Source organism: Anser brachyrhynchus (assembly GCF_964034855.1).
Source record: "Anser brachyrhynchus genome assembly, chromosome: 3".
NCBI classification, from domain to species: domain Eukaryota; kingdom Metazoa; phylum Chordata; class Aves; order Anseriformes; family Anatidae; genus Anser; species Anser brachyrhynchus.
The window spans coordinates 61,765,833-61,793,168 of record NC_137696.1 but is presented as its reverse complement, the minus strand read 5'-3'; the positions used below and the strand labels follow the sequence as shown (position 1 = coordinate 61,793,168).

The window sequence follows — 27,336 nt, the reverse complement described above, 5'->3', positions numbered from 1 at the left end:
CTAATCTCTCCATATGCTGTGCACACAGAAGAGTAAATTGGCCTGTTAACCACTGAAGGCTGCTTAGGTGACCAGTTAATGAACCGTAGGTAGAATGGTTTGAGGTACCAGACACTGTTCAGTTTTCGAGTGTCAAAGAACTGGAGCTAAGAAGGGAGAGCAGGCAGCTTTCAGGTCAGCTGCCTCATGACCTAGCAGGGCTAGAAAGGGATATTCCTGTATTTATTAAGAAGCTAATGATTGTTTCTAATTCTAACATGTGATTATAGAAGATTAGTATTCAAATCTCCTTGACTCAATGCCAGCATAATTTCAGAAGCTAAACACCTCTAAATTACCAGAGATAATATCCTATGCTATTAAATCATGTGGCATTTCAAGCTAGGTTTTGTTTTCTTTTTCTCATGGTTTGAGGCAGGAGCTACAAAAATGGTATTGCCAAATTAATTAAAATCTGTTTTGTTCCCATGAAGTATGAGGTTGAGTTAAAATTATGAGATGTATTTTATGCAGATGTATTTTAGAAAATGTCAGAAGGACCTCTCTCTACTTCGGCGATTTGAGCCAGTGGGATCTGAACTTCTCAGTTTTAAAATTCAACCAACAACATAAAAGCAAAGCATGAATGTCTTTGAGGGTGTGCAAGGGATGATTCTAGCCATCGGCTGCTGGCTTCATGAACACAAGTGCTCCCACTTTGCCCTATTTTGGCATTTTTGTTCCATTTTGTTCCAAATTTGTTCCATTTGTGTCCCCTATCACCCAGCCAGGCTCCCCAGTTTCACATTTTCCCTTTGTTCCTTGGGGGAACCTGCCTGTGCAGCACTCCTTTCCTCATTCCTTCTCATCTCTTCGTACCTGCACCATGTCCATCATCTTTCGGCTCAGTTTCCGAGTTCCAACTGCACACCCAGTCCCCTTCCAGAAGCCTGTTTTCCCCTCTAGTGCTTCTGTTCTTGTCCCCATGGTGCTCGTTATACTTTTCGCACCATTCACACATCCTGTCTTTTTTCCCTGTGCGTTCACTGCCTTACATTGTCTCATCCTGTCCTCATCCCGTCCATCCCCAATACCTCATCTACTTATTGTCATTCTCGTGTCTTCTTAAAGCACCCAGCATAGGCCCGTAACAACGAAGAATCAGCCACCTTTCACCAGAAAAGCCTGATTTCAGACTAGTGATAGCCTCAAAGAAACCACATTTGGAATCAGGTTGTTACATAAGTATCTTAGCTTTGCTCTCTGCTTCTGAGCAAGTTTTTAAGCATCCTTGTTACAGGAAAAAACACCCATAAGTGTTAAGCATAATGGATCAAGAGCCTAATGTTTGTTATGGTGTTAAAATCTTGTCATTTTTTGGTAGTCTGACATGCAAATTTTTGTGATAAATTTTCCAATTTAGAAGCAGGTCCTTGATAAAAATTGATGTTCCAGTGGAAAAATCAAAATGATGTAGGGAATCGTCAGTCACTGTTTATTCAGTCATTTTATGTCTTTTCTTTCTTGGCAGTTTGTATATTTGAAATGATGCTGAAATTCTTTTAATTGTATTTTATATTTCCTAGCAAGTAAACACATCTTGTAATAGTAATTGTGAGGTTTGAAATCTGCTGCGTGCAGTGAGATGAACAAAAATATTTTGAAACATTGCTTAGCTTATCAGCCATTATTGTTGTTAATAGAGGAAGCTTGCTTTTTTTCATGTGAACGTATATAAGTACTTATCCTTTGTTTGTGTGGGCGGATTGGGAGTGCATGCAGACACGTATGTTGCAATTTAGAATGTGGGAACGGGGGAAGAGGGAAATCTGCATTTCACAGCGGTAACTTCCTATTCAAACCTACAGGGAAGAATATTCCTTCTTGTTAAGGGCTGCCGACCCAAAAGTCTGAGAGAGCCGAGCCTGCCACAGCTCCGTGCCCCCAGGTCCAGCCAGGAGCAAGGTCAAATACGTGCCCAGTAGGCATGCAGAAGCACACCTGTATGACACGTATGTACATGCATGCAGGGCCTACCACAGAGATCAGCACAGGCAGAAATGCTCAGCAGCACTTGGTGTGCACACCACCAACACCCCGCTCCTGCTCCTGTTTCTTGCTGATCAGGGTGAAGGCCTGCTGGTGGGAAATATGCCCAGAAATAGAGTGGGGGTACCTGTGGCAAGTGGCTGGGGTCACTCAGCCACCACAGGGTGCTCACAGGGGTCATGCACTGACCCTCACATATGGACCCTCGCCGCTCTGGGTGCTGACACCACAGAAGCACGGTCCCCTGAGGCCATGGTCTGACTTCAGTTTGTGGCACCGGTTTCCCTCTGCACCCTTGTGTGTGTGAGTGTACACCTTTTATCACGTAACGTAGCAATTTTCCGGGGCTTGAAATTTCCCTGAGAAATGAGTGAACTGACTGAAACGCTGCCTGCTGCTCACAGACCACCTGTGGTTTACATTTGTCACCAGAGTGGTTACTCAGGCAGGGAAGGTTTGGGGTTCCAGTGCAGTGCCCAGTAAAGTCCTTAGGGATCTTACCATAGTGTCTTGTAAGTGTAAAAACAGGTCTCTAAAATGTATGCCAATACAAATAAAATTCTGACTGGGCCAGGAGGTTTAGACTCAAGAATGTCTTGCAAGATACGTCAGCCAAATAGTCAAGTGACAGCTGGAACAAGGAGCGCTCAGCAGATGACCACACAGGGTCTGTAGCCCCCCTGGTTAGCCTCTTTCCTCCCTGTGACCAGCACAGAGTGGGCTGCAGGCTGAGAGCATCACTACGATGGGAGCAGATTTGTGTCGATGCAGTTTGTTGCAGGGAGTCTTTTGTCTTACCACAGGGTTCAATTTGTGTGCCCTGCCATTGGAACCAATGCTCACGATGGCCTAGTGAAAAAATGTCACAAAAGGTCTGTGGATCTTGTAAGAGGTATTTTGGCATTACTTCTGGCAGCTAACAGGAAGGCGTTCACTCCATTTTATCCACATTCCTTCTGCTTGGTTTGGATGGGAGGTGACACTCACCATGCTGCTTGTAAGCTAGAAATATGAGAGTTTTCAGCATCTTGCAAGATAAGGCCCTGAAATATTGAAGGTTTTTTTATTATTATTATTATTCTAAGTCTCTTCTGATGTGACAGTAAATTTAGCAATTGTGAATTTCTATGGGAAGGAGAAATCAATCTCACAATTTCTCATTTAAAAAAAAGATTTAGAAAAAGTATTTCAAACTCACGGTTTCAGTGCAGTTGGACTGACCAAGTGAAAACAAAACACTTGATTGTTTTCATTAAGATACTTGGAAAAAATTACATTGTAAACAAATTGGCATTTGCAGTGAGAAATTGTCATTCAGCAATATTTTGCCAACTATATTCGCTGAAAATGGTTTAATCTCTTTTTTTATTATTTTAGGTGCATCGAGATTATGGGGATTAGTACATATTTTGAAGAAGTAACCAAACAATAAGAATGTGGTACAAGCGAAGTCTCCTTTTGGCCAGTTTTTCCCTCCTAGACCTGATATTTTACCTGTTTTGGGTCGTGTGCTCAATGAATGTGTCTAAATGGAGTTTTCCAGGCAAAGAAGCACGGCAGTGTGGGGGTAAAACTGTTGAACGAGATGCTTATTTGCATGGTGTGCCTGTATTTCAGTGGTGCATTTTCAGAGGAGGCCTTGGCTGGGTTGTGGCCCACACGTCTTTGAGCCCTGGTTCTGAATCATTCCGGTGTCTTCTGCACCCCTCGGGTTGCCGGCCTGGAGTGTATATATTCTGCAGGAGTCTTGTGTCAGAGAAGACACGTCCTTGCCATTCAGAATTCCTTAGAGTAAACTGACCTTTCTAAAGGACTCTTTTAAGCCAGGTGGATGGGCATTCAGCATTATGAATCAGACCTGGAACAGCCCCATCTTTTATTAATGTAATGTCTCCTGATTTACTGCAGGAAGCCACTGAAATGATTAAGCGTACCGGCAGTCTGCATAAAATGCCTGGGTGACCTCCAAAGCACTATGAGAAATACCAGAGAAAAATTTTAAGACCTGAATGATCAGGTTATAGAAATTAAAGCCATATCTCAGTGTGTTGGAAATGCTGTTAGAATAGGAAGGCAGGCAGTGGCTGCAGAGTGGCAGAAGATTTAGGCCACGTCTCTTCCATAGTACCTATAATGAGTCAGTGCTCTGGGTGGAAAGTGTCTTTCTGCTGGGTTTTTCTTTGCGGTTTTCCTCCTTGGTGATCTTCCCAAAAGAAAGCATAGGTAAATACTATAAACGTGTGAAGAGTAACTATTCCAAATAGCCAACCTTGTCTGTTTACTTGATATATTCTTATTTCCATATAAACTCTTTAGTTCTCCATCATCCAAGAAAGATGCAATGCACACGTAGACGGACATCTTCTGATTTCTCTTTAGGACCAAATTAATAAATCCTGCTAGCCAGTATCTTGCTAAGAGTAAAATTGCTTTGTAGTGCCAATTTATTTTGTTACAAGATCTCAAAGCACTTAGGGGGTATTAGCTAACGAAGTTTCACAACATCCCTCTGCAGAGAAGCATCAGATCAGCTGGATATATAGTCATTAAAATCCTCGTGGTGTTATCTTAGTTGTATAACCTATATTTTAGAACACCGCTAATCTCAGGTGGTCCAGGAGGTGATCACTCCCTTCAGTCTTTGGGCTTTTTTGCAGGACGGGGTGGGGCTGGGGTTGGGACTGGCTATTCCAGCAGCACTGTCTGGGTAATGAAACCTCACCCCCAGCCCTCCCCATCGCACCCACTGACTCAGGTGCTGCCGCTGCTACTCACAAAGAGGTGGGAAGCGTGTGGCTATCTGTAGGGGCACGGTGCCTGCCATTAGGAGTGAGTGCAGGGCTGCACTCTTACTGCAGGCAGCTGCTGCCCCTTGAGAGCAGCCAGACTCAGCTCTGATTCACGTTTTGCCCCAGCTTCATCTGCTCTTCAAGATAAGCCCCACGTCCTACTTTGGCCTCAGCCCTTCCCAGAGCTGCAGCAACAGGCACCGTGCTCAGCTTGCTGCAGGAGAAGAGATGGGGAGGGACAGGGTGCTGGTTTGCCTGGTGGATCTAGGAAGGTGGATGTGATGGTACAGGAAGGGTGTGCTGCGGCCAGACTGTTGATGAGGGAGAAAGGAAGAGAAATAGCTATTTAAATGGCAGAACGTAGGCTGCTACCGCAAGTGCAGAGTGGGTGGTTATTGCAGCAGAGCATCAAGGATAGCTGGAGCACGGAGAGCTGACCTTGAGGAGGAAGGGAGGAGGCCCCAGACCAGAGATCTGGTCCCTGTATATGCCAAATTGAGGGCATCCTCCAGGTCAGCAGCAGCCGTGGGGTTTATTGTTTATTTCTGGGCAGAAGGAGGTGTACCTGCGCTGTGTAGCGCATGCAGCATAAATCAGGAAATTCTGGGAGATGTTGAACCTGCTGCATGCACACTGTGAAGTCAATCCCTGCGTGAGCAGTAGATGTTGATCCAGAAGAATCAGGCATTCAGCAGCCCAGACAACTACCACGAATCCCCCCATTCTGCCTGGAGACAACTTGTAGCTGGAAAGGAGGAAAAATGAATGTATGGTAGCTCTCACCTCCGCGGTTAGCATGTAGGTTAGCATGGGGGCTTCCACCCACATGACCTACTTGTGGAACACCAGTGGCAGCTTCTCTTCTGAAATAAACAGCGCGATATCGTCCCTGCATGTTTGAGTAGGACGTGTATCTCTTTTGGCTGGGAGAGAGGAAGGTACAGTTGTCAAGCCCAGATGGAGGCTTTGAAATATGCATGATAGTGGCAGCTGTGTGTGGGAAGAATGACTTGAAGTGTGTTGAGGAGGAGGAGGCTTGTTTACTGTGTTGCCGTCTTCATGTAGCTGCAGAGTTGAATGGAGGGAGAAGTGAGGAATGCATTTCATGACCGTGGACTGTTGCTTCGCTTGTGCTGGACAATTTTTTTCTCAAATGTTGTTACTCATTATTTGTTTAAAAATTTGTAAAGGATCAGTGAGTTACAGTGGAGGAGATTGCAAAAACCATACTGTCAGTATTTCTTCAGTCCCCCAGTCCTCATGAATAAAGACCCTGTTTTGCGGAACTGGGCCTCTGTATGTGAAGGTTTCTTCTCGAAAGCCGGGCTGAACTTGTTGTCTGTGCTCTTTAGAGAGGAACATATTGTTCTGGCTGTCTATCCGATCCTGATTCTGTGCGTGCCCATATTTATTAGTGGTTATGTAAACACTTAGGGTTATGTACGCCTTGCATCTGTGCGTAGGGACCCTGCTTCGTGGCTACCGCTGCTCCGTAGCGATGCTGTTGGAGAAGTGGCCCAAGGGGCTCCGTGCGGCTCACTGCCTTTCTCTGGGGGGAGATGGGGAGCAGTCGTGGGCAGATGAGAGAGGCCTTGCAGCCAAGCACTGCCCACACACGGTCTGCCACTTGGTTCCTGAGCGTCTGCGTTCATCCAAGGGAGCGGGGCCGGGCTGGGCATGCTCCTCTGCCTGCTCATAAATGCAGCTGCGTTGCAGCAGCCCACGAGGAATTCCAGAAACAGGGATCCAGCTCTCGTAGCTGCTGAGCACGTCGCCCTGTTTCGGGGAAAAAAACAATGCCAGCCCTAGCGCAAAGGTTTGGAAATGCAAGACAGAATGTATATATATATTCTTATGATTGTATATAAAAAGAAAGAAGGACATGGGGTACAACAGGAAGTGTCATGATGGTACGCTGAAGTGGAACGTGTCAAGTTAATTCACAAACTCTTTGCGATTTAATATTTTTTGTAGATTTCTGTTTATGATTTTCAGTTATCTCATTAATTAGCACTTTTCTGTGGAGATTATAATGGTTTATGGCTTACTCTTTTTCTTACAAGAATGTTGTCCAAGCATATTTTGTGACTACATTTTTTGCATTCCCATCCCAGAGCATGAAATTAATCTTTTCTGAGTAATTTCCTAGTATCTCCTTCAGCTATGTGGATTTAAAAGGTCTTTGCCTTAATTAAGGAAAATTGATGTATAAAGAAGATCTGAAGATGCAAAATTGTATACTAGAAGAACATAAAAAAGAGCAAAAGTACCCCAATAACAAACTTCAGGAATCACAGAGCAAGGTTTGGTGTCAGTTCCTTTACTCTGCTGTAGAGCATGGCTCATACTGCCCTGGACCCCAGCACTGGAAGACTGCCTTGCACCTGACACTCAGATAAGGTCATGTATCTGCTTCCGCAGGACTTCAGTTAAGCATAGGAGATAGCTTCCAGATGCACTTAGCTGTGGGAGTAGCTGCCATTTAAATGTGTAATCATATGACAGCAGCTTTCAGATTTTTATCATTTGAAAATTTGTATCCTAAATAATTTATCTGATTTGAGCTTTAAGCTTAATCAGACCCACTACCATTATAAACATCCCTCCTTTCCTCTTTCTGCAGTTCTGTGAACAAAGCATGCTTCAGACCTTTTCCATTCACCAAGTATGTCAAAGTGTCTTACAAAGAACCACAGCAGCAAAGGGAAGCAATATTAATATTTGTACTTAACCTGACTTTTCCACAGCTTTATTTTTATCTTGCCTCAATTGTGACACAGAGCAACAATGTAAAGAGCCGAAGTTGGTGGTCATCAAACACTTCATATGACCATTTCTCGCTGTGCTTAAGGCCAGGAAATTGATTAAATATCTAAAAGCCAGGTTTTCTGAAGTCATAAAAGTCATAAAATTCACTTTGACATGATCAAAGTGTAAAACCATCAAAAAGGGAAATTTACAAGTGTTTGTTTCTGTATTGGACAAACACAACATCTTTACAACACTTCAAACAGAAGATGTTGCTGCAAATGGAGTGTGAAAAAATTATCTGCTTAATTAGTAGTAAACAATCATGGCAGCAAAAGAATTTTAGGTGCTTATATTCTTGATTAATCATAGTCCAAATTTGCTTCTGACAATTTCACTTTGAAAATTATGCTAGTTTCATTGTTGTTCCTCTCTCTTCCAAATGAGTTCAGAATTTAGCTTTGTTAGCGCTTGAACTTCTGTGCATTCTTCATCCTGTTTTAAGGCTTCTGGCTTGCACCCTGTGTTGCCATTTACGTCTTAGTAAAGTGAATGCACGTCAGTATCATTTGATATTGCTAGTAGCTTATCTTCATTTTACGTGGAGATGTAGGTAAGTTTGAATGTTTAAGGCAATAGGAAATTAGACTTAGGATGGATGAAGGCTCTGTCTCATGTGAGGCAGAAGCCAGTTAAAAACACATGTTTAATCTGGTAAATAGACAAACCGAAGCATGGAGAACAATCTTAAATTTATACTGCAACTTTTCCAGTTGTTTCCAGAGTCTTTAACTATGTTCATGTTTAACTATCTTTCATGTTGCCACATGAAAATTACTTTTCTCCATGATAGACTTACCACGTGGACATAGCTTTATCAACAGGAAGGAAAAGCAAGTGGTGTTTATTTAGAAGTGTGTATAACTATATTTAAGTGTGACCTTTCAAAGATGTCTATAAAGGAGGCAGGTATTCAAATCCTGAAGAATTTCTGCCAACTGTCTTCTATCAAGGGCAGAAGGATTATTCAGGGAGGCTAGTTCTGTCCACAGTTCTGATTGTCTTCTTATTCCAGAATCTCCTGTGCCTTAACGTGTCATCACAGCTTAGTTCGTAAACTGTGTGCTTCAGTTTATCTATAAAATGTGACAATAAAATTAGCTACTGTTGCTTCATTGGTAATGTCATAAAGTATAACAAAACATGATTTTCTGTGCTTTGTGCCGTGTGTTATGAAGTCTAGTAGGTTTCATTTTCAATTTCTTCTCAAGTCCGAGCTATAAATGTTAAAAGGATGAGTACTTTGCTGCAGCATTTACTAGCTGTAAATTTGTTTCACAGTTTCTTCAAATAAACCAGTAATGTGATATTGTGTAACTGCACTAGAAAATATTCCTTATCTTAATTTATAGCATATGGAGCCAGCATCCATGTATTTTATCAAATGTTCTGAATGTCCGGGAAAAAAATAAGAAAAAAAAACCACAGTGAACTGAAGTTCACCTGACAGGGCATATAAGACTGGGTTATGGACCTTCAGAGAGACTTACATGAAAGTCCTTCATTTAGACTTTACATATTCATTTCATACAACGTATGATTAGGAAAAGTGGGATTTTTCAAAAACTTTGCTTCAGTTATCTTAGGCACCTATTGGCATCAGTGGAGCAGAAATCCCAAGAAAGACCACATATTTGTGAGATCCCACCCAGAATGTACTACAGGGCTGAACAGAGGAGGAAAAGTAACAAAATGAGGGTGAATATTGCTTGTGAAATGGAATATGTATAGGATATGTAGGTCATATTTTTTTTGTAAGGGGAGAGGTAGCAAAACAATCCCTTCTACCGCAGTCACCATGTTCTTGTTTTCTCTCCTGGTTAAGTATATCTATCTCTTCAGACCGCTGTAGATGTGATCATGGTGCTGTAACAGGCATTGAGATTCTGGGTCCTTTCTCTATTGATCAGTTTTAATTAGCAGCAGTGAAGAACGATAGAATTCTTTTGAGGCTAGCCAATTTTTGAATTCTACACCTTTAACGTGACTCTAATCTCTGAAGACAAACTGAAGCTTTGATTTCAGCCTTTTCCAGCAAAAAACAACTCTGTGACTACATGCTCTCATGCATATCTCTTTCTTGTGTATTGCATTTTCATTGACAAATGACTCCACAAAGTGAAAAGAAAACATTTCCATCCTAGTTTGTTAGCATCTTGTCTACATTGCACACAGATGGCAATGAAAAACCTATGGAAATTCAAGTCCTTAGAACACTCCCCAAGTTGTTAAGCACTTCAATAATAAACCATTATCTGGTGGAAGGGCTAGCTAGAAGACTTCTATAAACTTTTTCAAGAAAATACATTAGTGCTGTATTTTGTGCAAGTTGTCTTCCAGATAAGTAAGTGACAAATTTCTCACGGATACTTACATAACAAACTTTTAATCAACAAATGTTTAATCTTGGCAAAAGTTGAATTGGTGTCAGTTTGCTGCTAGACCAGGACTTGGAAGGATCCAGGATCACATACCACGATGAACACCTCAGCAAAGAATGTGTAGCATCACCTTAACGTGAACCGAGACTTGGACACAGGATCTAAGAATTCTTCATATGACTGGAAAATAGTGGATTGTAAAATTACATGTAAAAGACAAAACCATTGTTTTAAATGTTTTTTGGTTTTGTAGAGATAAAAGCAGATTTTGGACTGGCACCACAGAGGTGAGAGATCAACTTGTGATTACATGTGAAATGTACAGCAGTTCAAAAGGGAGTACTGGTGTGAACTGTGTGAACTGTCAAGAGAACTTACTGACCTGTTAGACATCAAATTGCAATGAAATAACCAGCTACTTGTCTTCACTCTTTCCGTGTGTCAGTAACAGAAACATGCTGAAACATGCAAAAATAGCTTGTCTTTATTCTGATGGGTGAATTGAGCCTAGATTATCTTTACCGCCATTGTAGTCACAGAATGATCTCCAGTTTTGTTATTACTGTTTTTGTATGAACATACAAAATGGCAATCAAATGCTACCTAGTACATATTACTTAGTGATCATCCATTATATGAGTTTAAGCTCAAATTCTCAGTTGGTGAGAGTCCCCTGACTGTTTTCCCCCAAATTGAGTAACGTATTTAATGTGCTGCACCAGCAGGGAGACACTTGAGCAAGACCAAGTACTGTTGCTGTACTGTCTGCACCAATGTCCTCATGTGAAGTTTAAACCTATAATGGCTGTAGGAAAAGTCCTTCAGTAAATTGTGCAAATACTTCAGAAATGTTCAAAATGTAATAATCAGATGCAGTCATTCAAAGCATGTCTGTGTTTTGCTAACAGGGAAGAAATTTCACAGTCCTTGACGTAACTAAAGACTTTCCCTCATGTGAACACGCAGACTTGATGTAGTTACAGAATCGTTCAGGTTGAAGGGGAACCCAGGAGGTCATCTAGTCCAACCCCTTATTCAGATCATGCTCAACACTGACCCACGTTTCCTAGGACATTGTCCAGCTGGGTCCTGACTAATGGCTTGAAAACCTCCACTCTTCAGTACATTAATACCCTTCTGCAGTTACACATCCATCTCCTTCTATTGTGTTTTAGAACTGCTCAATCGTGTTACCTGTTAAGGATCTCGCTGTTGATGATCCTGTTTGCTGGTCATGATAACGTAGCATGTGTGCTCATAATCTGTCATCTAGCCTGATACAGCATATTTTTGGAATTGTTTATGGGCATGGGCTCCACATCCAAGTTTTTCTGTAGGTCTTGTTGTATCTAGCCAGCATATGTATTACTGAAGTTTTTAAAGAGGAGCCGCACCACAGAGATAATGAAAATAATGCTTAAGCACCAGATAATGCAATAATGCAAAAAGCATGAGGTTTTGCCTCGTTACTATTCTTTTTGACAACAGTAGCCTTCTCCGCAGATATAAAGTATTTCTTTCTGTTATTCACTAGTTTAGTTCAATAACTTATTCATCCAAATAGGATAAAGACAAATTAACAGAGAAAACAACTAGAAGTTAAAAAGTAGGAAAGCTGGTTTTCCTTCTCCTCGTCTGCGAATAACAATGAGGTGTGGGAGGCTAAGATCTATGAGTTCTAAAATCTTGTAGGGCATGGTGAAAAGAAACAAGAAGTCTGGTTTTACATACTACAGAAAACATTTCATTTGTTGAGTATGTCAGATTTAAATACACAATGTGTTGTGATATGCTTTTCTTTGCATGTGCAACACTATTAAAGTTCATTTATTTAGTTAAAACATTTCAAACTTTTGGTTGGAATAGTTTTCATATATTCCAGTTTCTATCCAAATTCATCCTGTCACCAGTCCTGATAATAATCTATTAAGAGAGAAAATAAATGCACCAGTTTATTCCCCCCATTCTTAGTGTAATAATAATAAAAAAAGGAATATAGCAAAAAAAGGCTTTCATTTCTTTAGAGAAGAGTTTGCCATTCTATTGGTTTCGGCCCTTGCAAGTCAGGTTATGTTCCAAAATACGAGAGTCCTTTTTTCTGTCCGTGGTTGACGGGAGGTTGCACTCAGTGTGACTGTTCTGTGGTGCTTATGTGGCAACAGTGCCTCATGCCTTATTTCTCTGAGGTGCTCTTCAGCGGGGTCTTCATGGAAGAAATGGGAAGTTGTGCAGAATGTAGCAATCTGCTTCCTAAGTATGTCTTGGCACAAAGAAATTACCTTTTGTTTTTCTTTGGTCCAGCTACAGTAGCTTTTCCTGTATTTTTTCCCAGCTGATTTTAAAGTGCTGGTTTGAATTAGTAAGCAGTAAATGGCTTTGGATTTGCCTACTTTGCTGTTTTTTTGCTCCTCATGTGCTATTATACAAACACTGAAGTTAACGTACTATTCCTGCCTTGTTATGAAATGGTCACTGATTGGGATCTTCTCAGTTTTGAATCTTACTCCTGGCTTTGATCTGAATAAATTTTTTGACCTGTAAGGAAAAGCTCTTTTATAGAGTTTTATGAAAGGTTACTATTAAGAAGAATGAAGAAGGTAGAAGCATACTGTATAGTTTCTGAGGACTGAACCAGATTTTATTAAGTGTACTCAAAAATCAGTTGGTCTCTGCTTTATGGTTTTCTTTTGTTTTTAAAAAAATCTCTAGGCAAGAGTCTCTCTCATGCTCTCTCCATCTTTAGTCTGAAAACCTGGGAAATATAAACTGGGGGGGAAAAAAAAGTGTGAGAAGAATGTTTATGGAGAGACATTTATAATGCCATCGTAATGCTGTGATATACAAATTGATTATTTTTTCTTTGACCCAATATGGAAATCATGATATGATGGTTTACCTGTTAGCATACATGATTGGTAAACACAAGGTTAAAATATGTGGCTTTTCTTTATGCTGTTGGTTTTTTTGTCCTTGCTTTTCAAATTGACTATGTATTGATGTGCTCACCTTATCTTTGCGTTCATACAAACGTTGTAAATATAGAGATGAAATTCATGAAGCTTGTAGTTTTATAGTAATGATAATCCTATGATATTGTTGTACTATATCATATTTTGCTTTTAAATATATGTTTTGTCAACATCCATAGCTGGATAAAAGCTCCATCTTTAAGAGAAATCTCTTTCTGGGGCAACAGAATGTGCTTGCACTTCATTCAGTGCGTGTGCAGGTTAGTGATCAGACAATCAGATGTCAGGCATTTTATAAATCAAAGCAGTATTTAATTTATATTTTCCTCCAAAAGATCAGCTAGTACAATCTTATATAAAAGCAAGCTGTGATATTTTAACTTGGAGTCAATGTGTATTTTTCTGGGTTATTGTTTTATTTCAGCGTTCTCCTCTCAAAAGGGGATGTTTTCCTATCTATATTAGATTTGCTGTATTTGTTGCAGGTTTTTTATAGGTTTATTAACTCATATTAACCCCCATAAATGCCATTAGTTTTCTAACTAATGGAAGCAGATACAAGCAATGCCTTCACTGAGGTAAATAAAATTTCATGGGCCTCATAAAAACAGTTACTGTGCTGTAGCTGTTACTACAGTTAAGTACTTTGTTCTTTGAAATGTAATACTAATCTTGATCCCACTGTGGATGCACATGGGCTCCCCACATACATGAGGAAAGCAATTTATCAGACAACCCGTAGAGTAAGTTAACACCTTCACTTCTCTGAGCACACGTCAGTGTGGATACCACAACAGACCACCGCTGAGCGTTATCCTGTTCGAATGAAGGTCATAGCTGCATTTTCTGGTAAAGTATTACTCTTCCTAAGTTGGCATCAGATCTAGTAACTGGTGCAGTTTACCAACAGAATGATTAACAAATACAATTTGGATGATCCATATAGTCATTTCACAGTTAACTGTTGTCAAAACTTTTAAAGTAGATAGAAGACATTGCTTGAGCTATGATGGAGTGGACCTTTGAAGTCAAAAGGCTAGGCACCCAGCCAGTTTGTAATTCAGTGAGACACAATACATTATCTATTTTGACAGTCTTCATGGTTAAGTAGTCTGGCTCTTGTAATACCTAACTATGTTTATAAATAGAAGTGAAGAAGTCAAAGGGTCCAGTCTTGACAGCAGACTCATACAGAGCTTTGGACGTGGCCAGAGCTCACCCCTGCCTCCTCCCTTCAGTGGGGTGGGAAGAACAAGGTAAATTGAGTCAAGTGGAACTTGAAGACAGCTCTGGTATGTGTGTTGCTAGAGGTTTCATACCTTAAGAATACCTTAAGAAGTATGATACATCTGAATTCTGCAGTGAGACCTGCAGAGAATATTGTTTTTCTGACCAAGAGTTTTTCCCCTAGGCAGAGTATTTTAAAATCAAGATTGTAGACTGAGCATTCATAGAGAGCTATGCTAATAGAGTGTTTCTGTCCAGTTTGCATGTTGTGTACAGAAGGATGGGACAGAAGGAAGTAGTCCCGATTTCTGGTTTCTATTTCTTGTTCCAGATGAAGTTAAGGCATTTTAGCAAATAGGTTTTCCACATGGAATGTAGGTGAAGGACTGGGACCTCAGTATAAGCCTCCAAAGATATCTGTGGGCTCTCACACTGACACAGTTTAGAAGGAAGGGGGAACATCCTGGTCTCTGACATGGTCACTAATATATGTCTTCTTGAATTAAGAATTATTATTTAGGCTCGTTTGGGGTTGAAATGGGTGTAGAAGGTGCATTCCCTAACAAGTACTATACTTACTTCCAGCGTTGCATTAAAGTCGATACTAATAATTTGTCTTTTCCTTCCACCATATGTTACAGAAAGCAATTCCTAGAGATAACAGCTGACTCTTTACACACCTAACACCTTTTTGGGCTTCAAGCTGTGAATACCAGTCTCACACAAGTAACTAACTGAAGTCACTTTAGTGCTGCATGCATGTACCTTGTAGGAGGGATTCTGGACATGTTCCTTTCCTTACCAGTTATATCCAGTTATTTTTTTCTAAAATATCTCTCCCCTTTATGATCTGCTTTTTGGAAATTGAATTTTGTGTGCACAACGTAGGTTTGTGAATTCCACTTCAGGAGCCAGGTGTCAAAGCACCCTGTTCAGTGTCACACCTAAACCTCCTTGTGGATACAGGCCTAGCCCACGCCACATTTTCCTGAACACAGGAGGAAGAGTCCCACATGGTAGTCCTCAGGCAGCGACCGGGTGGGACTCATCTCAGCTCTGTGTTGAGCACTTGGCCCTGCTGTCGTGGCAGGAGGGCTGAGGGGTTTGGGTCCCTGTTCAGGCCGTGTACTGTGAAATTTGTAACAAGTCTTGGAGCCAGGATTCCTGGCTGATTAAATGCAAGAGGATGAGCATGACCTAGTCTGGCTGTTAGTCTCAGGACAGGCATGCCAAGGGAGCAGGTCAGGAGCTCTGATCAGAGACTGGTGTGAAGTTTCTTGTTGCATGTTTATGGACGGCCTGAAGGGATGTGCCTGTTCTTACCAGTGGAGTGTTTGTGTCTGGTGCTGTAATGGATTATGGCCAGATTATAAATAAATGGGTATTACCCACAAACCACCAATGCTTATGAACATTATCTGTGTAACCAGCAATTTTGTGTTGTGAGGAGTGGGGCAGGATACTGGAATGCAGTTATTTGGTAGGTATTTTGGGAAAGGAGCATGTATTCTGCAAGCCAGAATTATAGCTACATTACACAATATCCGACTGCGGCGTCAGATACACTTCCTTGGACAAATGCCCTTACACTCTGGGGTAGTATTTCAAACTTCATGTGATTTCATTGTGGACATCGTGTGTGGTGGTGGGCTCTCGTTTTCACAGAGATCCTTCTGGTCCATGTTACACAAACACTGGCGTACGTGTTAGCTAAAGGATCTAGTGTGGATCATCCGCATGAGGTAATGCTCTTGTGTAAATGTTGTCACTGTTGTGACAGTGTGGCCACGTGGTGATAGGAGGCTCCGTTGTGAGTGTGCTCGTAACAGCGTTTTCACCTGGTTCAGATCAGACTCCCCAAACCACCGGCTGGTGAATTCTTAAAATCCAGCTGGCCTGTGCTCCCGTGCCACCACTCTGGTGCACACATGGTGAGTTTCTGTCGACTCAGCCGTGTGCAAGAACTGCCCCGTCCAGTGATGAACATACCCGAACACACGAGTAGTGCCTGCCAGGCCACCAGCTCCTTCACGTGTGTGGGGCAGGAGCTCCCCGTGTTGCTCCCAGGGCTGCCGGGATCTCCCTGCCACCCCAGCACCTGTCACACCCTCACTTATCTGGCTGACACGAAGCTGGACTGGGGCTGCCCGGGGACCTTCATCGAGCCCTCTGTCTCTGGTGGGGTCGGGGCGGGCTCCTGCACTCCCGCAGCCTTCAGTCCATTATCTCCTCTCACAGAAACTGTCTGGGGAGTTCCCGTGACTGCCCAGGGAGTTCCTCTGGTGAGTCAGCACTCTTGGCATGTGCACGGCCCGGCCCTTATCCCCAGCTGCCTTGTGACTGCAGCTGGAGCGGTAATTCAGAGGACACCACACCTACTCGCTGCGCGGAGTCATTGGTCTTGGAGTACTGAGAGGTTTAGCAGAGGATACGTGATGCCTGTGCGTTTCCTGATGTGATCTGCCCAGCTGACCTGTGGGCCATGTCCCTTGATAGGCATGGGTGGTGTGAGCATGTCCCTTGATAGGCACGGAGGCTTGAGCTGTGACTGCCTTCACAGGCCTGTGTGGCAAGATAGGGCTCCAGGCCATTTCGTTTTCAGGACCTTCCTCTGAAGACAGTGTGAAGGACACAGATGGGATGGCCGTGCTTTTCCTACCCAGCACTCCGTCCTGTGGGGATGCAGGGAAGTAAGGTGTGCAACACGCTGATCTTGCAGCTCCTCAGACTTACTCACATGGAGCAGAACAAGTGAAGGAGAAAAAAAAAAGATTTTTTTCAGTGCTAATGTTGCTCAAAATCACTGGTATTATGAACTAAAGAGTAAGAACAGTGAAGGTGGGAATGGTGTAATGGACAAGCTCTCCAGAGCTGTCATATTTCAGAACGTGCTAACTCGTTGGTTAGCACAAGATCAGGATTAGAGTATGTAACCATTAGAAAATTTTGAAAGATTCATTAAAGCAAAAAAAAAGGTCTTTGGAAGTTATGATTAATATGAGGTGAATAAGAAGAAAAGTATTTGTATTTACACTAGCAGTTGTGTGGCTGTATTTGGGGGGACAGAAACAGTCCACGCTACCTCTCTGAGAAAGCCAGGAGTGTTTCCTTCGTACGCAGTTGAAATAGCTCTCACTGTAAGGAGCGCAGCTGCGAGGGAAAGAGCACGATCTAATGACAGGGAGCTGCCTGGAGGTCAGGGCTCGGCAGTTCACTTCCCGGCTCCACTGCTGGCTCCCTGCGTGACCTTGAGCAGCGCGCTGCCCCGTGCCTCACTTTCACCAATGGACAGTCAGGAAACAAATCCTCAGTTTCCTTTGAGATTTATTTCTGTGAAAGACAATGTACACAGGGAAGTAATATTATTCAGGGTTGAAATGCCACACACCTAGTGAACACTCAACCTCCCTCGTATTATTTAATTTAAATACAGTTAGCTTATGTCAGGGTTTTTCCCATGTTTTCATTAGAGATATGAGATAAGGAAGACCTTTTTTTTCCCCTGAAATGCAACTCTTTATAACTTATAATGCCTTTTTTGAAATGTTTTGTAAAGAATAGTCTTGTCTGTGAGGACAGTACAACATGTTAGATCAGTTTTCATTTAATCATGTGTTTCATAATTAATATACAAGATTATGTTCACTGTTTTTTTTTTTTCCTTTTTTTTTTTTTTAAAGTGGAGCTTGAATAACAGCATCCTTTGCTGTGGTCTAATTACAAAACATCCTTGTTCTAGTAATAACTTTATTTATGAACATACTTTACGTGTCCCTCATAAGTTATCTTTCAGCTGCTGCAGCAGTGAGCCAAAGAAGAAAAGTGGCTTTAAGCAAAAGCTGAAGGTTACCCCGACTGGAGACTTGAGCTATTTTTCACAATATGGGTTTGCAACTTACCTAGGTTGTGCGTTGTTGGTAGGCTGGTTGTATGAAGAGGTGGCATAATGTTTCCTTCCCCTGCCTTCCCTGGAGAGAGGGAGAACTGCCCGACTGAGACAGTATCACTTAATATTCTACCTTGCTGGACTGGTGTGAGGAGTCATTCATTATTGCTTTTACAGTGCTCAGAAAACAGAAGGATTAAAACCTTTTATTTCCTGCAGACATGGTAGGGCAGCACTGTGGCTGCTGTGTCTCAGAAAATTGTAATCCTTTTCCATTTGCATTTCCAGCTCTTGTAACCATGTTGCTGAGATATATCAGTCATTGCCTTTTCTATATCCAGCAATTTAGAAAGCAGCTGTTACCTTATTCATTAAAAAGGGAAGAAATAAAAAGCAAAGGCAGTGACTCTCATGTTAAAGAGCTTCTACTTATTTTTTTTTTTCAAATTTGGTCTGCCAAAATTGCTTCCCTCTAGTGGCTTTCACATAGTACTTCTAAACATGAAAAAGCTGGTGCAATGCAGAAGTTTCTGAAGTTTTAAGCAAGACATTTCTTTGAGGAAGTCTGTATTTAATAAAATTTAATTTCTTTTGGGGGTAATTAACCTGCAAAGCTCTAGGGACTTTCCAGCCATCAGAAACCCTATCCTAAAGCTCAGTTTAGCACAGACAGCTGCAGAACAAGTCTTAGCTTCTTAGCTAGCTATCCCAAACATTGTCTAGAGAGCTGCCATTCCTGCTGGTTGAGTGCAAGGCCACTGCTGCAGAGACCGTACCAATCATGCTGAAATGTGTAAAACTAGCATTTAAGCCAAAATAATGACATAACCTTCTGAGCAGTGTATAATCCTAATAGGATTAAGCTTCAGCAAAGAGAAACATAAAAGATATAACCTAATAAAATCATAATCTATTCTGAATAAACTGTATTATACATGTTTGCTGAATGGATTATATAAGTTTAATGAAATTATAGTGTCTTATAAGCAGGATACAATAAGTAGTAATGGCAGCTTTTCTATACACAGTGCAAGAGAGTAAGAAAGAAAATGGGGATTATTAGAAAATGAGTTTAGTCAAAACAATTTAAAATCAAAAGGATAAAGATAAAAATAGAATAATAATTTCTTAAATGCTGCAACAATGAACTTAGTGCTTCTTTGAGTGTATTAGTTAAGATCAAAATAAGATATTCAGGGATCTATAACTCAGAAGCATCCAGAAAAATGCCTGTAGTTTTTAGAGGAAGAAGGAAGACTTGGGTGGTCATGAGGTTGGAGAGGAATGACACAGCTAAAAAAATGCAGAAGATTGGAGAAAATTTAACACTCCCTGAGCATCTGGTCAAATTTTTGTTGATGCCTCTTTCTGTGTTTGTCCATTTCATCTCTTCATCTGATAGTGGTAGTGGATTCCACGCTGTTAACACTTCTGAGCCAGATGGCATATAGTCTCTCATGCTGAGATCATGCTGGAAATGTCATCTATGCAACGCAGCTGAGATATAGTCGTACTTCAAAATAAGTTTCTCAATTGTCGTCCACTTGGGCAACTTTGTTGTTGTTGTTGGGAGCATTTTACCCATGTGAAACGCAAAATGAAATATGTTTTTTTTTGCCTTTAAACATTAAAGCATTTCCAAATATTTTGATACTTTACGAAATTTCAGTTTAGTCTGTTGTAGTAAGTAATTATAAATGTTCTTATAGAAATTCTGACAGTATTAAGGAGCGTACTTGTAAAACTACGTTAGCACAACCACATTAGCTCTGTGAGAACTGTGCGGCATGTGTTTGAAAACCATTACAAGATGGGCAAGAATCATGTTAAGACAGAATGGTCTGAGACTTAACCTCTCCAGTAAGCGTAGCACAGTAAGGTGTTGGTGTTTTTCTGGGTAAAGTCGTGGAATGATGGAGAGAGAAAGGAAGAGGTGCATGCAATAGGGTTATATTATATATTAGATTGTTTTATTTCATTTGCTGGCAATTGTGAATTCTAATAGAGACTGAAAGGCAATGCTATAAAAATTACACTTTAGGCACCCACATCTGTTTTAGATTTCTGATTTCTTATTTAAGTTGCTGTAGTTTCCAGAAAAAAAGTTGCTTTCTGTCTGTCCAGATAAAAACACATCTTGTGTTCCAACAGGCAGAATTTTGCAGTCCTTCTCTCCTTTTGGAAATACAAGGTCTTTCTTTAACTTACACAGCTGTGTCCCCTTTCCACAGTTCCACTGTAGGTACTTAAATACTTGGGCTCAAATGATTTAGTACCTATAAAAACTAGACCCAGGAGACAAATAGATTTATTTTCCATGCATAATAATTGCACGGTGGACTTTATTCTTTTCTGTATCTGTAAAATCTCATTGGTTTAAAACCCTGTCCTTCCTTGGTTACATTTGGACAGTCCTGGTGGGCTTCAGAGGAAAAGGCTACAGGAGGTTATGTAGAAAATAAAGGATATTTAAAACAGTCCCCAAACATATATCGTATGGTAAGGGATTAGGCATGTTTTATAAGCTCTGGTTCATGTCATATGACTAAATCATGAAAATGAAGTTACATTTCCTAGTAAGGGCTTGGCTTCATGTGTGACATCCTGGTTACAGGAACCTACCCCCCACCGAAGGCTGTAAAGGGAGACATGAGTCATTGTTTTGGATGAGGATTATGCTAGATATTTATAAGGCTGTCCATCAGTGTGAAATATGTGCACTTACCAAATTTCTAATGGCTCCTCTGATAGAAATAAGTGTAATGTTTTACTGGTGGAGTTTAAGTTCTAATTTGTGTAAGTGAAAAAGAAGGAAGAAAAACATATTTCAAGATGCTTAACCATGAAAAAAACTTAGAGCAAAGTAGATGGCATTTGCATTTAGTCTTCTTTTGGCTTACTCTGATTTTGTTCCCTTGCCCCTTACCTTTTTGCCTGTACGTTGTGTATTTGGTTTCTCAGGCCGCTGGCTTGTGATGCGCAGGGGATGCGTTCCTTGTCTGTGTTGCATTGGGCTATGACATCATTGAAATCTGCTCTGACAAACAAAACAGCCATGGCACTGCAGTCAGTGTGGAAGAAGATTGCTCCCAAACTGATACGAGGGCTGAACCTTCTAGGGTGACACTGCTCTTCTACCTCCGGCCTTTAAAATACGAGTCTTCTTCCCCATTCCTTGCAAAGGAGTAATGATTCTGTGTAACACACAATACTTCTTCAAGGTATTTGCACTTCAGTTTACTTAATTGTAAACTTAGTAATTAGACATACTACACTGGTGTGTATTTTAATACCTCAAATGCTGTTGCTTCTTGCTTTTATGACTTTATTTCTGTCTTTCATTTGTCTGTAAGCACAAAGAGTTGTCCTTTTCTTATCTAAAGCCAGTGGCTTCTCTGGTACAAAGATTTAACACTTGATTATATATTGTCCAGCTTCTGCTTGCTGTTCAAACTAACAAAGGTACAGAGAGGAGAGAAGGAATGTCAAGAGTAAAAGCCATGTGCCCATGAGCACCAGTGGAGTGGCAGCAGACGAGAATCGGTAGCTTCATGCAGTCAAGAGTAGTAACAGATTAATAAATAGCTACAGTCCATGGCTTTGTTCTGTAAACACAGTACGTTTTCTATCAAAAATACCTTGTTGCTATTGCCTTACCTGGACCAGCTCATTGTATTGCAACTTCAGCTCATTGAGCTGCTTTTACAGGCTGCAGGATGTCCGCATGTGTTATAGGATGCAGGATATCCACAGGTGCCTGGGTATGGTCTAATACACTGCAATCGAAACTAAGCATGGTCCCAAAACAGAGTCCAGTCAGGGCAGAGAGATAAAAATCTGACTTAACTTATTTCAGTTTCTTACAACACAGTCATCCTAATTGCTGAATCACACTACGCATTTTCATATTGAATAATAATATAGAGGCTGGAGGAAGGAAAGCAAAAGTGGCACAAGGTGATGAGGAGTGGTAACGTACTTTGGAGCTGTAAATCATACTCCATTTATTCAAAAAGGAAGTCAGAAAGGATGTTCTGAAAACACAGATTGGAAAATTTGAACGTTACTTAATTTTCCATCCTTTTTTGTTATTTCTTGCTAATTTTTTGACTGTTACTTGCATGTTTTATTCTGGCAGCCCTGCCTATTTGCCAGCCTACTCATATGCCTTATTTCATAGAGGGGTGCATGTAACACCTTGTAAATGCTGGCAATATTTAAAAATGATATGTTGGAGGACAGTGAATTCTCCATTGTCAAAGAATATAGAGCAAAACGTACCTTTGAATAAGGCTGTGGTGGTACTTCCACAGCCTTTTCCAGTTCTCCTGCTCTGAGCTCTAAGGAATGCTTCTCATTGTGAGGTAGCCTGAAAGAAGAACAATCCACAGGCAATGAAATCCTAGATTCAGTGAATTTAGTAGGAGTTTTCTGCCTTGCTAAGAACGGTGACAGAATTTTTGCTGACCTCGGTTGTGCAGAGATTTATATATCTGCACTGTGGGGCTCCACGGCATGGGACAGAAGAGAAGCTGCATGGACTGAAGAAAGGTTTATGAGGAAATATATTTTCGGTCATTCAACCCGAAAGGCTGCCTCTAAGAAGTCAGGGGGAATGTGGGGGGGTTGTTGGCTGCTATCTTTCAGCGAGCATCATGTGGAAGACAACTGTACTAAAGCAAACCGTTATTATCTTGTAGGAGACAGACATGTACAATTAGCTTACTTGATCCTAATCATTCATAAGGTGCAATAAAAAATGAAATATTTTTTCTGATACATAGTCTGAACAGATCTCACTGTTTGAGAAGCTTTCTTGGTTGCTTGGTTTCATCTTCTATTCATAGCTGTTTTCTCCTGCAGCATTTTAACAAGTTTTGTCTCTCCTCAGAGTTCTGTGTTACTAAAATACCTGTAGATGGCTGTTTGCTTTACTTGCCATTACATAACAAAGCTTAGAGGTACTGTAGTATCAAGCACAGTAGCATTTGCCCCTCTAGGCTTCAGTGGAAAAAATGGGGTCAGCAGGAAGTTAGTATTTTATACCCTTGTCAATGATTTGCTTGTTTTTCCATCCTCTGCTTACAAATTTCTGCCTCTTTATCACTGTTACATGGTGTAAGGAAGGTGTGGCTGTTTCCTGTCATGTTGCATTTGTCATTTTTTAATCACTGTTTTCCTTCAAACTCTAGTTAGAGGCAAAAATTGGAGTATATTTGCTCTGAAGCACTCTTATTATTTACATTTCCAAGAAGAAAAAAATCACTTATTTGCTTAACATTTGGGGCTGCTTCTTGTATAGATTCACCACCTGCAGATTCTCAAAAGAAGGTCCTTGTTTTGAAAATGCGATCCTAAATCTGAGGTAAGGTCAGGGTGCTTTGGAGCATACGGCTACAAAGGAGTTTCTTCTCCCTCGCTATGAACTTTTTACATCTGTTATGCAACATTCACACTGAGGAGTATGGACTTTGGAAATTTGTTTTATACGATAAACTGCCATTAGCTGCACAGAATCATAGCATCATTAAGGTTGGAAAAGACCTCCAAGATCATGTGGTTTAACCATCGCCCTACCACCAATGCCACCCACTAAACCATGTCCCTAAGCACCGGGTCCAGCCTTTCCTTAAACACCCCCAGGGACGGTGACGCCACCACCTCCCTGGGCAACCCGTCCCAAAGCCTGACTGCTCTTTCTGAGAAGAAATGTCTCCTCATTTCCAACCTAAACCTCCCCTGACGCAACTTGAGGCCATTCCCTCTAGTCCTGTCACTGTTATCTCTGGGAAGAAGCCGACCCCCAGCTCCCCACACCTTCCTTTCAAGTAGTCGTAGCGAGCAATGAGGTCTCCCCTGAGCCTTCTGTGAGCATCCTATGCTTTCCCTATGCCAGACCCCCAAAGGATGTAAATTGTTACTAACTGTGGCTGTTCAGTTTATGCTGTTGAGACTCAGGCAGCTCTGGCCGTCCTCAGGCTAATCCTGAATGTTGACAGTTGTCAGATGAATTTTCTTGCACATTCTAGAAAGGAAAGAGAGTATTGTGATGCTTGTACACATGCTATTTGTATGAATAGGTTGGAAATGTTGCTCCCTGAACACTGTAGGATTTTTTCACTCTCTGAATGTTCAGCAATTCTCAATAAATACGTAATTTTCTCTTTCCTATATGTATTTTTATTTTTTAGTCTTTTTGTAGAATGGTTTCTTTCATAGCTACTTGCTGAAGACTTCGGGTACTGTCTTTTCCTTTAGGAATTTTCAGTTATTCCCTATGATATCATTGTATTTTCCCTTGAAACGGTGTGTTCGTAAGAGGATAATGGGGAGAGAAGCTGTTCGGTTTATGATTGATTAGTGGATGTACGATTCCAATTCCCTTGGAAAGTGGGTGTGTGATTGTTTGAGTCTGTGTTACTTTGGAGAGAGACCATTTCAGGGAATCATAGTTAGAGCTGCAAACAATCTATTAGTCACTCGTTCAAGCCCTGCCAGCGTAATATTGTTCCCTGCAGTACATTATTGAATGTTTTGTCCAATATCAGTTTGAATGACTCAAGCAATGAGGCTTCCACCATTTCCTCTGAGAAACTATTTCATGGTCTGGTAGAACTCCCTGTTAGGAAATATTTCCTGGTACTCAGCCTAAACTTCTTTACACCCAGATTGATCTCATTACTGTTAGGTATACTTTTTTTTTTTTCAGTCCTGTCTTGAATCTCTTTCCTTCTTTGGCATTCACACTCTTGAGCGAATAGTGTAGATGGTATCATATCTCCTCTTAAGTCAAGCAAATACATAATTAGTGCTTCTATTCCTTCTCTCCAAATAGGCCATCTGTCTGGTGGAAAACAGGGCTGAGGATGGGAAGATTTTTTTTTTTCTACTAAATGCTTCTTTCAAATAAATAACATGAAAAAATGCATAAGGACTTTGTGCGATTATGTAGCTCCAAGGAGCACCTACTTTGATTTAAAATGTTTTTTAGGAATTACATAGAAAACATTAACTTTTCCAAAGTCATTTGAAGTTTTACCTTTTTCTAGCTGAATACTCAGGTCCAACATTAGTAGTCTGTCACATTTCATGGCTTCAGGGAATGTTTTGCAATGTTGCTGGTCTATGCTCTGTGCTATTTATCAAGCAAATTATATGGAGCTACAGCAGGGAGAGGGGAGGGCAATGGAAGCAGAATTGCAAGCAGCTCCTTTATTATGTTGATGACAGGATATTCAGGGGCCATTTGAACGTCTGTCGTTCACAGCTTTACAGCCAGAATTTATAAGTATTTGGGTTATGTGAGGATTGTTGAGGAAGGGAATGTACTTTAAGCCATCCAACCATTTCGCTTCTCTGGATTTCTTTCTAGTAGTCAACATCTCTTTGGTATTTCCTTCCTTCCTCCCTCCTTCTTTCCTCCCCTATTCCGAATTAGTGTTCTGTATCCTGAGGAGTTTTCTTACTTATAGTTCAAATTCTGCAAAGATACGTGCACCTAATAAATTGTATCTTGCAATACCTAGGGATGTGCTATTCTTATTTCTTACAGACGGCCTGCTTTTTAGTATGAGGCTCGCAGTCAGGCAAATGCTTAGATTTACAATTAGACTTTTACACTGGTACTCCAGGCTTGTTTTGGAAAAAACATCTAGTATGTATTTTAAGTGTATGTGTATGGTTTTTGATGAATCACTATGCAGTTTGGGAACCAAGCCCGTGTTTTGTTAATTTCTTACCTGAGATTACCCGATGCATGTGGGTTTGTGACCCAGGCTTCAAGCTCTGGGAGTAAACAAACTCTGTGCACTTTTTCTGAACTGTACTAAAAAGGATGAGCAAGTTGATACGTCCTCAGGCAAGAGCATTCCTGAGCTAACTTACTACAATTTTACTCAGCTAATTAAGGAAGAAAAACACAGTATCAAGCTAAGACCAAGTCAAGTTTGAACCAAATCGGTGAGTTCAGGTGATTAAACTAACAATTTAATACAAGAGATAATCTCACAGTGTTGCACACATAAACACACAAAAAAGAGGACAGGCAAATGGCAGACTGCCATCACGAAGTGAGAGCTTGGCTGACTCCTGCAGCTTGCTCGTGTGTCGCTGGTGACCCGAGCTGCAGTGATGGATCCGCCGGCGCCTGTGGTGCGTGCCGAGTCTCTCAGGAGGCCTCAGGCACGTTCTTCGCTCCTGGGCAGGGGGGGTCTCCAGGTTTGGCTCCTGGCACATGAGGAAGAACCGCTCATCTTTTTTATTTCCTTTGTTTTTACAGGCAGCGTTTCTCGCTTTTTCCACTGCTGAGATGAAGGCTTTGGGGCCTAGCTTTATGGGGCGAAGCAGGGGTGATCGTTGTAGTTCAGCCCCCAGGCAGGTGGCACCTGGCTGAGGCGTGGGTGGGCTTACCACCAGCGAAACAGTCCTTCCATTTGCACAGCCTCCCCCAGAAACGTGAAAAGCAAGCAGGGTCTTCCAGCTGAGGTAATGGACATGAAACCTACCAACAGCAAAATCAGGTTTCTTTTAATTTTACTAACTACCTACTTAGTGTATTTTCCCTGCACTGGCATCCTGGTCAGAGTGTTTATTTCAGTGTGCTCGGAATGTGAACCTTTTGGACAAACAATTGGAAAACTGGTTTAGGTGAATACTGTACTTACCCAGATAACTCCCAGCCTGGAAGCACAAGGGACCTTTATGTTTAACGTGAACAAATTCTACTCATCTTGAAGTAACTGAGGTAACTTCCCCACTCCTGACACTGTTCTGAGGCGCTATTCCTCACCTGTGCCTGCATCTGCCTCTGCTCCTTGCCAAAGTCTGGTGTTTCCACTGCTGAAGATGTGTTCCTGTTTCTGTGCAGGTTATCCAGGCTGTCTTCTTCGGGATCTGTGTATTGACTGACCTTTCCAGTCTTCTCACTAAAGGAAATGACAGTCAAGAACAAGAAAGGCAGCTGAAAAAACTCATTTCCCTCCGCGACTGGATGATGGCTGTTCTGGCTTTCCCCATCGGAGTGGTAAGTGTGGTGTTAATCTGCGCACATCTTCACAGGCTGGGTGAGTGGTGGTGTTTGCTGGTTGTCTTTTGCCTGAAAGGCTTTTACATCTCTTCACAGGAGACTACAGAGAAAGAGAAACATGGTAGAGGTGATTTTACTACTCTGTATTTATCACAGGTGTAAGAGAACGCTGATGTTGCTGAAATTATTTTTGGTTCATTAAAAAATGTACTTTACTATAGGA

At 41.3% G+C, this 27,336-nt stretch overlaps 1 protein-coding gene across 1 annotated transcript in view; it reads left to right on the top strand.

Annotated features, from left to right (window-relative positions):
- Positions 1-27,336, top strand: part of AIG1 (androgen induced 1) — a 123,146-nt gene that overhangs the window by 9,626 nt on the left and 86,184 nt on the right. The window contains exon 2 of the mRNA XM_080584045.1: positions 26,955-27,110. Coding sequence (XP_080440171.1) covers positions 26,955-27,110 — 156 coding nt within the window. The remainder of the gene's footprint in view (positions 1-26,954; positions 27,111-27,336) is intronic.